The following is a 13050-nucleotide window of genomic DNA, read 5'->3' as shown; positions in this document are numbered from 1 at the left end:
AACTCTCATTCACCGGCTTATATGTCAAACCAAAACCAAAACAATGGTATTTCTAAACAAAGCAAATAGCAATGCTCTTGAGTTGTAGTTGTTTACTGTTTGGAAACGTTTGCCTGGAAACTGGTTAAGTTATTTGTGTAGATAACTGACAGAATTGTTATTGGACCCAAATGGCTACACCGCTCACGACGGTTCGAGTTTTTAAGAGTTTTTAAAACTCATTCAATGTGATCGTGTGATTTGCTTGTGGTCCGAATTTGTCATCATGGATGATGGAAGCGCGGAGACCGAAGCGCTCATCGCGAACTCGAGTAAAGATGTTCGGTCTTACCTGAACGAAAGAAGAATCACAGCTGTGGAGTTCAAAGTTTACAAAAGGAGATGGTTCATATTGTTTGTACTCTGCCTGCTAAACGGTTCTAACGCAATGGTAGGATGTTATACTCATTCATTTTAAGAAACCATAACCTATGGGAATGTTAAACAGTTTGTCTTCTTAATCTTTCATGTCCTTAAAATGCTCATTTTATTATTAATGTTTTGATTTTTTGTGAAGTACAAATATGCCAGGGGAATATTGCTGAATAGAACCGAAGTACTTTCTGAATTACTCCGCCTCTAGAACAACGTTCGCTTTTAATGACGTCATGAATTCCTAGCCTTCCAGCCTGAGTTATGTTTACTTTAAACATCCAATGCAAATAAAATGTAAGAATTATCGACTTAAGTGTAGGCTATGTCTGTTAGCTTTCAACTAATATGTGACCCTGGACCACAAACCAGTCATAAGTGTCAATTTTTTTAAAAATTGAGATTTATACATCTTCTGAATAATCCAATGAATCAAGCTAAATAGCTAAGCTTTCCATTGATGTATAGTTTGATAAGATAGGACAATATTTGGCCGAGATACAACTATTTGAAAATCTGGAGTCTGAGGGTGGAAAATAATCAAAATATTGAGAAAATCGCATTTAAGTCTGAGGGTGCAAAATAATAAAAAATATTGAGAAAATCGCATTTAAAGTTGTCCAGATGAAGTTCTTAGCAATGCATATTACTAATAACAAATTAAGTTTTGATAAATTTACGGTAGGCAATTTATAAAATATCTTCATGAAACAGATTTTTACTTAATATCCTAATGATTTTTGGCATAAAAGAAAAATCAATAATTTTAACCAAAAAATTATATTTTATAATAATTTATAATAGTATTTTTGGCTATTGCTACAAATGTACCAGTGCTACTTAAGACATATGTTCATACAAGTTGACAAATCTTCTTCCTGTAAAACGACTAAAAACAGATTTATCTTGCATATCCACATTTTTGTCCAATGAAGTGTTTCCATTAAAACTCGTAACCACTGGCTTGCACTGGAAGTAGCAAATCGTGGTTCACAGCTATGATGTAAATTACAGCATTTTGCCATTTTACAAAAATAAACAAGCTTTTTGTAGGCCAGTGATAAGCTCATATATATGGATTACGAAAAAAAACCTAATTTAGTATGTCTGTTGCTGCTCAAGTCTCCCAATTTATCCAGTGTTCACACTTTCCATAGTGATCAGGGTCATAACAGGGTCTTCCTAACAGCCCAGCTGTAGTAGGACATGGATACGTCCCCCCGAGGCTATTATCTCTGAAGAGGGCGTGTGCCAGAAAGGGGCTTGTCAATCTTAATTACGCACCCGTGGCTCCCGTGGGACATGTCATTTGCACGGACACCATTGTATATGTGTTACAAGGCCAAGACGTCCAAAGCTGTTCATCTGAAATACGAGAAATCTACATCGTGTCTTGGCACACTGTGTTAAAGCTTAGCAGATGGTGTAATTCTGGGTTTATTTAAAGATTACAATCTTGAGGTAATCTGATAACGGCCTAAACCTGTAGATGTGATTCTGGATTGTAGTCACATGCATGTGTTAAAAATTTCTAGAAAAATAATTTTTAAATTTCAGCACTGACAGTTCATTTTAGGAAAGCATCTTGCGTTACACAAGGGATTTGCACACTGACTGTGAACACAGCGTCTATGCATTTGAATTAATGTGAAACAGCGTCCCAGTAAGTTGTGCAGTGGTGCATAAAACAACTGTATTGTGTTTTGGGATCAGCTGACTGCCATCTGTCACACTGCTGCATACACGTGAAATTCTTGATAGCAAACAAATAAAACACAATCAAAAACACTGCAAATGGCCACTGCATTGTGAATCGTTCTCAGCAGGGATATACTCAAGGATACTCAAGTAGTTGTTTCTTCATCACTAAGTGTTTACTCTAGCACCATTAAAACAAAATACTTGTGTTTTTACTCAATTACATTCTGGAGGAAAATCAGATTGTATATTTACTCTTTAAAATTTCATTAAGAATGTGGCTGGACTTGTATAATTGAACCCATAATTTAAAGTCAAGTACAATTTATAATACTGCTACTCATAAACTTGCACGTGACTCTGTGTTTGTCATATTTAGCTCATGTGAGGGGCCCTTCTGACCTGTGGTTTCTGTTTTTTTGCAGCTTCAGCAGTTAAATGTTGAACTGAGACTCTGACTGTGAATGAGCAACATCATGCACTTAATTTATTTTATAAACGTTTTTTGAACAGTACGATTTTTAATGTTTTTTAAAGAAGTCTTTTCTGCTCACCAAGCATGCATTTATTTGATCCAAAGTACAGCAAAAAAACTGTAAAATTGTGAATTATTTTTACTATTTAATATAACTGTTTTCAATTTTAAAATGTAATTTATTCCTGTGATCAAAGCAAAATTTTCAGCATCATTACTCCAGTCTTCAGTGTCACACGATCCTTCAGAAATCATTCTAATATGCCGATTTGCTGTTCAAGAAACATTTATTATTATTATTATTAATATCATATTTAAATATTTAAAACCGTTAATTTTTTTAGGATTCTTTGACGAATAGAAAGATCCAAAGATGAGCATTTATCTGAAATAAAAATCTTTTGTAAATACACTATACCATTCAAAAGCTTGGAGTCAGTGTAATTGTTTATACTGTTACAAAAAACATTTATAATGTTACAAAAGATTTCTATTTCAGATAAATGCTCACCCTTGGATCTTTCTATTCGTCAAAAAATCCTAAAAAATTACTCAGCGGTTTTAAATATTGATAATAATAATAATAAATGTTTCTTGAACAGCAAAAAAGCATATTAGAATGATTTCTGAAGGATCATGTGACACTGAAGACTGGAGTAATGATGCTGAAAATTTAGCTTTGGTCAAAGGAATAAATTACATTTTAAAATTGAAAACAGTTATATTAAATAGTAAAAAATAATTCACAATTTTACAGTTTTTTTTTTTTTTTTGCTGTTTTCTGAATGTTCATTTCATCAAAGAAACCTGAAAAAATTCTACTCAGCTGTTTTCAATAATATAATAATTTTTTCTGAGCAGCAAATCAGAATATTAGAATGATTTCTGAAGGATCAGGATATGACTGGAGTAATGATGCTAAAAATTCAGCTTTGAAATCACAGGAATAAATTACATTTTACAATATATTCAAATTGAAAACAGTTATTTTAAATTTATTACAAATATTTTAAAATTGTACTGTTTTTGCTATACTTGGAACAAATATATGCAGGCTTGGTGAGCAGAAGAGACTTCTTAAAAAAAACATTCACAAACTTACTGTTCAAAAACTTTTGACTGGTAGTGTACATGTTGCATTTTGACTAGATATCAGAATAATGCACACATTCAAGCTAAACCTTCATTTTCAATATGCTTCATTTCTCCACAGGCATGGCTGACTTTTGCTCCTGTGGCCGACCAGACAGCCCAGTATCTGGGAGTCTCTCTAAATCTGGTCAACTGGCTGTCACTAGTCTATGTAGTGGTTGCCATCTTCTTCAGTTTGGTCACAACATGGGTGCTGGACACACTGGGACTGCGCTTCTCGGTATACAGAAACATGTTACTCTCAAATCTAGTTAAATATTGTTTACCAGCTGTTACAAAAAAAAAAAAGAAAAAAAAGAAACCATCACAGAAATTCCAGTGGTTTTCACTACAAATACCATTACAAACCATCAACTATTAAAACCATTAAAAATGATTTCCTGTAGTGTGTTTTGGGACATATTCCATTAAGATTTAGTATTTTCACCTAGCCACCAGTAGAGACCCACAGGGACCATTGCAGTTTCCATTAAAACCAATACAATCCTGTGATTGTTTTTTTTTGTTTCAGCAGGGCATTATTGATGTTCTTTCTTAAATATTTGTCGGTGCTGACTAATATCATAGTTTTATTGTAAATATAATTTAAGTAAATGTGGTATTTAGGCAGAAATTATGGCTAGACCTACAATTGCCATATTAAAAAAAAAAAAAAAAGATTAAAGGTTTATATAAAGGTCAGTGATAATAATAAAGCAATATTCACTTAAGTAACTGATCTTATATATGTGACCCTGGACCACAAAAACCAGTCTTAAGTAGCACAGGTATATTTGTAGCAATATCCAAAAATACATTGCATGGGTCAAAATTATTGATTTTTTTTTTATGCAAATAGTTGTATCTCAGACAAATATCAAACCATACATCAAGTAAGCTTATTTATTCAGTTTTTAGATTATGTGTAAATCTGAAATTCAAAAAAATGTACCCTTATAGCTGGTTTTGTGGTCCAGGGTCACATATTTTCCTTAAATCACGATATGTTTGTGCCTAATCATCTGTAGGCTACCCAGCTGCAAGCTCACAGACTTCACTTGGTTCTTGAAGTGCAGAACATTTTGTCTTTACGCTAATTAGATTCACTTGTTGTAGACTGCCACCTAGTGGGCACCTCACTTCAGTTCAGTTGATTCTTCAGTAACGTAAACGAACAATAATAGATGACGAAACACACATAACCACGTAGAAAAATAATAGGAAATAAAATAATAAAATATATAGCATTAGGCTATATTACATCATATAAATATATCACAAATGTGTACATTAAACCTAGCCGCAAACGCAAACAATTAAGTTAACATACTTGTCATTTGCAATTAAGGTATTTTGTCAAATAATTAAAAGCTTTATTTATATAAAACAAAATGTGTTGTTTAAAAAGCAAAATGCTTGCTTTAGGAGTTATCAATTTTAGCCTATAATCTTTGTTTAACGCATTTGTGACCCTGGACCACAAAACCAGTCATAATGAACACTATAAATCATCTGAAAGCTAAATAAATAAGCTTGTTGTATGGTTTGTTAGGATAGGATATGACCGAGATACAACTATTTGAAAATCTGAAATCTGAGGGTGCAAAAAAATCTAAATATTGAGTAAATAAAATCGCCTTTAAATTTGTCCAAACGTTCTTAGCAATGCATATTACTAATCAAAAAATAAGTTTTGACACATTTAAGGTAGGAAATTTACAAAATATCTTAATAAAACACTATCTTTACTTAATAACCTATTGATTTTTGGAATAAAAGAAAAATCGATCATTTTGACCCATACTGTTGGCTAATGCTAATGTGTTCAGGGTCACATTTATCTTCACCAATTGTGTGAAATGTCAGTTCACCACAGAAAATTATCAAACACAATTCATAATTTGGGATGTGGCCTATTTAAAAAGCCACTATGAAGAAAATGTTCATGGCCCACAGAGTCAATATACTTTCTTCTTATCTTTTGAAACAGCTAATCATGGGCTCATGGCTCAACATGTTGGGCGCTATCCTGCGTGTCATTGGCATGTTGAACAGCATCCCAGAGCGGGCCATGTTCCCTATAGTCATGGGGGGCCAGACACTTTGCGCCTTGGCCCAGCCTTTGGTCATCTTTGCCCCCACCAAGCTGGCAGCTCTCTGGTTCCCTGACCACCAGAGGGCCACGGCTAATATGATGGCTTCCATGGGTAACCTTTTTACAGCTCATATCTTATGGTATTTCAATGCCTACTGTACAATGGTAGGCTAATATTATTCTCCTTTTTTTCCAGCAAATACTGTTGGGCTGCTCTTAGCGAATATCTTCTCTCCAATGATACTTAAATACACCAATACTCTTTTCATGCTGGTAAGACACAACTTGAGCACAGAAGAATTTTATTTCTTGTATGATGCACATCCCTAACAGTCCTTTTGTCTCTCTGTCTGACTTGTAGCTCTTGATATATGCTATACCTGCCATCGTAGCCTGTTTCCTAGCAACAGTGGGGATCCGTGAACGCGCTCCCCCCAAACCCCCCTCTGCCAGCATGGTGACCTCCAGCTCTGAACCTTTTCTAAAGGGGGTGAAACTGGTACTACACACAATTTTAAATAAACAGACATGACAACTCTAACGAAACTTACTTTAATGCATGATGAATGTGTTTTTCCAGAATTTATGAAATATAGCCTCTGATTAAAGGTGGCTTTTATGTCATTTTGTACTGCTGTCTGAGATTCACGGTGTTCTGCCACTCTTTCATTTACAGCTACTGACAAACAAAGCATATATCATCCTGCTGGTGTGTTTTGGTTCAGGAATAGGGGTATTCACATGCTTTTCCACCTTGCTGGAGCAGATACTTTGTGTCAAGGGCTACTCAAATGTAAGAACCCAAAGAGAATTATACCCACATTTACCTCAAACCATAAAACATGTGCCATAATAAATGAAATAACTAGAAATAAAGTTGAATCTCGACTAACTGTACAGTACTAGTAGTGTTAGCTTTGTCAAAATAATAACTTTGTTTCTATATGTTTTTTTTGTGGTAGGACTTTGCAGGAGTGTGCGGTGCAGTTGCTATTGTATTTGGTGTTGTGGGTGCTTTCCTCCTCGGCATGTACGTGGACAAGACCAAGAAGTTTACAGAAGTGACTAAAATAAACATGTGTCTGACTGCCATTGGCTGCTCGGTTTTTGCTGTGGTAAGTAGAGTAAATGATTTCAGTGTTGTTAAAGGGATAGTTCACACAAAAATTTATATTCTGTCATTAATTACTCACCCTCATGTCGTTCCAAACCTGTTAGACCTTCGTTCATCAACACAAATTAAGATACACTATATTGCCGAAAGTTTTGGAACACCCCCTTCTAACGAACAGGTTTGACTACCATAGTAATTTCCATGACTACAAATCTTACATTTTAAGCATATAATGATATTCGAGAGAATTGTGTGCTTTTACTTTCATAGCAACAGTTTGGACAGGACCCTTTTCTATTCTAGCATGACAATACCTCTGTGTATAAGGCAAGGTTCAAAAATAAATTATTGATTTAGTCAGTGTGGAAGAACTTGACTGGTCTGCAGAAAGCCAAGTCCTAATCTCAGCTGAACACCTCTGTGACTTTAAATGCAGACCTTGAGCCAAAAACTCACCAGAAAATCACCAAACACCAATGACTTGTACATGCATACTTATTTAGAACAGAAAAAGGCATTTCTAAAACTGTGGCAACAAATATGGAAACATAATTCATGCATTTAAAATTTGTATTGGCTCAAGGTCTGCATTTACACTGCAAGTCACACCAGAGGCTTTCTGCAGACCGGTCAAGTTCTTCCACACTGACTGAATCAATCATTTCTTTTTGAACCTTGTACACCGAGGCATTGTCATGTTAGAATAGAAAAAGGTCCTGCCAAACTGTTGCTGTAAAATTAGAAGCACACAATTCCCTGGAATATCATTATATGCATAAACATTAAGATTTGCACTCATGGAAATGACTAAAGTAGTCAAACCTGTTTATTAGAAGGGGGTGTCTCAATACTTTTGGCAATATAGTGTATTTTTGATGAAATCCAAGAGCTTTCTGTCCCTGCATAGAGAGCAACACAACTACCACATTCAAGGCGCAGAAAGGTAGTAAGGACATTGTTAAAAAAGTACATGTGACTTTTTTTTTTTTTTTTGTGCACAAAATGTATTCTTGTAGCTTGATAACATTACGGTTGTTACATGGACTGTTTTAACAATGTTCTTACTACCTTTCTGGGCCTTATTAATTTGTGTTCTGAACTAAGGTCTTAACGGGTTTGGAACAACATGAAGGTGAGTAATTCATGACAGAATTTTCATTTTTGGGTGATTTTGGTTTACTATGTGCTTGACCTTAGATGTGCTTGTCCTGCTGTTTATCAGGTTTCCCAGTTAAGTGATCAGAAGTTCATCATTGGTGCAGTATGTGCGTGGTTTGGGTTGTTTGGGTACTCTGTATATCCCATCGCAATGGAGCTCGGAGTTGAATGCTCGTACCCTGTGGGTGAAGCAACATCCTCTGGATTGATCTTCGTGTCTGGGTAATGTTTTTGAGATTTTAACAAATTCTATTTGTAGAACTAGCTAAAACTTTTCTCTTAAAGGAGTAGTTCACCCAGAAATGAAAAATTGCCATCCAAGATCAGTTTGTTTCTGTTTCGGAACAGATTTTGAGAAATTCGGCATTAAATCACTTGCTCACCAATGTATCCACTGCAGCTGTGTTTGTAAGAAACCATCATTATGCCATTTTTGGATTGATGGATTTATTTCTTACAAACACACAGCTTTTCTCTACACAAGACATTAACTGATGTGGATTACTTGTGATGGTTTTTTAGCTGTTTGGACTCTTATTCTGACAGCACCCATTCACTGCAGAGGATTCATTGGTAATCAAGTGATGTAATGCTACATTTCTCCAAATATGGTCTGATGAAGAAACAAAGGCATTTACAGTTGAGGGCAAAAGATTACAGAATCTCCAAAATGTTAATTATTTGACCAAAATAAAAGGGATCATACAAAATGCATGTATACAATATTTTACATAAAAGATTTTCATCTAGTCCACAAGAGAAAACAATAGTTGAATTTATAAAAATAACCCCATTCAAAAGTTTACATACACTTGATTCTTAATACTGTGTTGTTACCTGAATGATCCACAGCTGTTCTTTTGTTTAGTGACAGTTGTTCATGAGTCCCTTGTTTATCCTAAACAGTTCAACTGTCTGCTGTTCTTCAGAAAAAGTATTATATTTTAACCCTTTCCAACAATGACTGTATAATTTTGAGATTCATCTTTTCACACTGAGTACAACTGAGGGACTTGGACGCAGCTATTACAGAAGGATCAAATGGTCACTCATGGATGCTCCAGATCAGGGTAAATTTAACTTATTTTGTTTTCTGGGAAACATGTAAGTATCTTCTGTAGCTTCTGAAGGGCAGTACAAAATGAAAAAAAATATGATATTTAGGCAAAATAAGAAAAATTTACACATTTTCATTCTGTTCAAAAGTTTACACCCCCAGCTCTTAATGCATCATGTTTCCTTCCTGTTTGAACCTTCTGTAATAGTTGAGTCCCTCAGTTGTCCTCAGTGTGAAAAGATGGATCTCAAAATCATACAGTCATTGTTGGAAAGGGTTCAAATACACACAATTCTGAAAAACCAAAGAATTTGTGGTACCTGAAGGATTTTTCTGAAGAACAGCGGGCAGTTTAACCGTTCAAGACAAACAAGGGACTCATAAACAAATATCACTAAACAAAAAAAAAAAACAGCTGTGGATCATTCAGGTAACAACACAGTATTAAAATCAAGTAAATGGAAACTTTTGAACAGGGTAATTTTTATAAATTCATCTAACATTTTCTCTCGTGGACTGAATGTAAATGTCTTTTATGTGAAATATCTTATTCAAGTAAGCACAAAATAAAAAATAAATCATACAAAATGCATGTTTTCTCTTATTTTGGTAATATAATTAACATTTTGCAGTTTCTGCAAGGTGTAAACATCTTAGGTAGTCTGAGGGTGTGTACATTTTTTGACAATTTTTCATTTTTGGGTTAACTAGCTCTTTAAGCTTACTAACTTTTTATAGATATAACTGATGTGTTTGATGTGATGTTTAATCAGACAAATTCAGGCTGCCCTTTATCTGCTCCTGCTACAAGCTCTGGCCACACCAGTGGCAGAATCTCCATTATCTGTATGTGCTTCTGGAACAGATGCCGATTTGAGCTGGACAGGTGAGTGTAAAATATTATTTCCTGAAAGACAATATGCAGTGCACAGTGTTCACTGTGCAATATGCAGTAAAAAGCACAGCCTTATTCTAGTGGCGATTATTTTCCTTTCTTCACCGTGTCACGACTCCCACCGTGCTTTGCAAGTCTAGTGCGGCTGGTTAGTGCACAATTTCACTTCCTCTTTTCAGATAAACTGAATCCGGTGTGGGTAGGGAAAATGTTTAAAATGGGAACACGTCCAAATTAATCCAGCCTTCTGGCTTTTCCTGGTCGCTTGATGTCTTGATGAGTTAATGATAGAGTTGGGCTGAGCTCCAGGCGTTCATTTGTTTCTTTCTCACTTACTCTTTTTCCCTTAATGCACACACACATAGTGCCAGTGCTGGTGATGGCAGGCCTGTGTGCTCTGGGCACCTGCTGCTTTGTTGCCTTTTTCCACACGGATTACCGGAGACTCCGTGCGGAAGCCACAGGCTCACCAAATACGGCGACAGACCAGTCAACAGGAGGAGACACCTGGGCAAACAGCACTGATGCATAAAGGGACGGACTGATCTGACAGCAAGAGAGAAACCACTGATGAGAGTGTTTACGCACACTTTAAAAAGTCTTCTACCTCATTAACGTTGAAGATGCGTGCCTTAAATGCAAGTTTGTTTTAAACTCAGAAGTGGTACCACCTCAGCTGCAACTACTGTTACATAAAGCCAAACTCATTAAGTTCAAAAACATTTGATTCTGCTAAAGGTAACCAAGACCAAATGTTTTATGTAATTTTAATTTTAAATTCTAAATGTTTTTATTGCAATACAAGGTACGGGGATTTTCTACCTTATACTGAATGCATTAATAATGGTTTTATAATGAAGTTATTTTGAGGTATATAAATTGTTGGATGTATACACTATCAGTCCAAAAAGTTTTTTTAAACGGTAAGATTTAGTTTTTTTTTTTTAAAGATGTATCTTCTGCTTACCAAGCCTGCATTTATTTGATCCACAATACAGCAAAAACAGTAAAATTCTGACATATTTTACTATTTAAAATAACGGTTTTCTATTTGAATATATTGTTAAATCTATTTCTGTTGAATTTTTAGCACACGATCTTCTAGAAAATAATTCTAATATTCAGATTTGCTGCTTTAAAAAAAAAAAAAAAAAAAAAAAAAAAAAAAAAAAAGTAGAATTTTTTCAGGTTTCTTTGATGAATAGAAAGTTCACAAGAACAGCATTTAACTGAAATAGAAATCTTCTGTTACATTATAAATGTCTTTATCATGTCTTTAATCAATTTAAAGCATCCTTGCCAAATAAAAGTATTAATTTCTATCATTTCTTTTCCAAAGAAATAAAAAATAATTATACTGACCAAGCTTTTGAATGGTAGAGTGATAAATACAAGCTCTGCTGATTAATGCTGATCTTTGGATCTTTCTATTCATCATTTGGGGGGGAGGAGTACATTAAACAGCAAATCAGCAAAGTAGAATGATTTCTGAAGGATCATGTGACACTGAAGACTGGAGTAATGATGCTGAAAATTTAGCTTTGATCACGGGAATAAATTACATTTTAAAATACAATATTACTGCTTTTGCTGTATTTTGGATCAAACAACTGCAGGCTTGGTGAGCAGAAGAGAATTCTTTTAAAAAAACAAATCTTATGGTCAGAAACTTTTGACTGGTAGTGTAGTTGTAAACTAAGTTATTTGATGAAATTAAAGATATTTGAGTGCAATAAAATGTCCTTAGGACTAACTTTCTACCTTAAGTAAGAGTAGAAATAAAGGATTGGTGAAATAACCACCATGGCAAAAAAAAAAAAAAAAAAAAAAAAAAAGTCATGCAATTCTAAGTTTACATCTTAATTTTCTTCTCAGAATTTCAAGATCTACTACCTTTTTTACTCGGTACTACCTTTTGTTTTTTTTATCATATTGCAGAATGCTTCCATACCATATAGCTATACTAGTACTTAAAATGTGGTATTGATGCAAAAAATTGCACAGCTTTATGGAATACTGAATTCTGGTCAGTCGTTGTGTGATCAAATCATCTATGGTCTCTTACCTCTTACTTAAGTATTTTCAGTTCTAATTAATATTTCATGCCCAATTATTTATTTAGCAGAACCGGCATGTAATAAGCATGACAGTGTACAGTGAGATGATCACTTACACAAACCCCAAAAGGGTGCTCAGGAAGCATTCAAAACCTATACTGTATATTATCTCTTACCTATTCCTGCTAACTTGACCAAAACATTTGTTTGTATATTAATAAAATTAATTATACAAATCAAGAATATTGTTTTTGGGAAGGCATTTTTCATTCATCTTCTGGCTGTCTCATATATTTTATTTTGTGTTAATAGTTCACAAAGGGTATACACAACCAGTCAAACGTTTTTGAAGAAGTCTCTTCTGCTCACCAAGCCTGCATTTATTTGATCTAAAATACAGCAAAAGCAGTAATATTGTGAAATATTTTATTTTTTAAAATAACTGCTTTCAATTTGAATACATTTTAAAATGTAATTTATTCCTGTGGTCAAAGCTACATTTTCAGCATCGTTCCTCCAGTCTTCAGTGTCACATGATCCTTCAGAAATCATTCCAATAAGATTATTTGCTGTTCTAAAAACATTTGTATTATTATTTTTATAATAAATATTTAAAACAGTTGAGTACTTTCCTAGGTTTCTTTGATGAATAGAAAGATCCAAAGATCAGCATTTACTTGAAAAAAAAAAAAAACGTTTGTAACATCAGACACTATACCATTCAAAAGCTTGGAGTCAGTATGTTTTTATATAAATTAATACTTTTATTTAGCAAGGATGCTTTAAATTGCTGTTATTCTAAACTTTAAAGAATTTTTTTTTTACTGAAAATCTGTTTCCAATAATGTTCTCTTTTTTATAAATTGAGCAGCAAGTCAGAATATTAGAATGATTTCTGAAGGATGATGTGACTGAAGTAATGATGCTAAAAATGCAACTTTTTAAAATATATTCAAATA

The 13050-nt window shown here is 34.2% G+C and overlaps 1 protein-coding gene across 1 annotated transcript; it reads left to right on the top strand.

The window, feature by feature from the left end:
- Positions 1 to 12281, top strand: slc49a3 (solute carrier family 49 member 3). Its single transcript, XM_073820626.1, has 10 exons — positions 1 to 430; positions 3798 to 3956; positions 5706 to 5922; positions 6007 to 6083; positions 6172 to 6309; positions 6487 to 6603; positions 6773 to 6925; positions 8147 to 8304; positions 9913 to 10025; positions 10400 to 12281. The coding sequence occupies exons 1-10, from the start codon at positions 266 to 268 to the stop codon at positions 10564 to 10566; spliced, it is 1464 nt and encodes a 487-aa protein (XP_073676727.1). The 5' UTR covers positions 1 to 265; the 3' UTR covers positions 10567 to 12281.
- Positions 12282 to 13050: the final 769 nt, after the last annotated feature.

The sequence above is a fragment of the Garra rufa genome, chromosome 16, assembly GCF_049309525.1.
Source record: "Garra rufa chromosome 16, GarRuf1.0, whole genome shotgun sequence".
NCBI lineage: Eukaryota > Metazoa > Chordata > Actinopteri > Cypriniformes > Cyprinidae > Garra > Garra rufa.
The sequence above is the reverse complement of the archived record's forward strand: the minus strand, read 5'-3'. Positions and strand labels throughout refer to the sequence as shown.

What these genes read in the sequence shown, in the direction of transcription:
- slc49a3 (XM_073820626.1), top strand. Translation starts at nt 266, where the DNA reads ATGGATGATGGAAGCGCGGAGACCGAAGCGCTCATCGCGAACTCGAGT. An exon ending in CACTGGGACTGCGCTTCTCG is followed by an intron (nt 3,957 to 5,705) that starts GTATACAGAAAC and finishes CTTTTGAAACAG; the next exon opens with CTAATCATGGGCTCATGGCT. An exon ending in GCTGCTCGGTTTTTGCTGTG is followed by an intron (nt 6,926 to 8,146) that starts GTAAGTAGAGTA and finishes GCTGTTTATCAG; the next exon opens with GTTTCCCAGTTAAGTGATCA.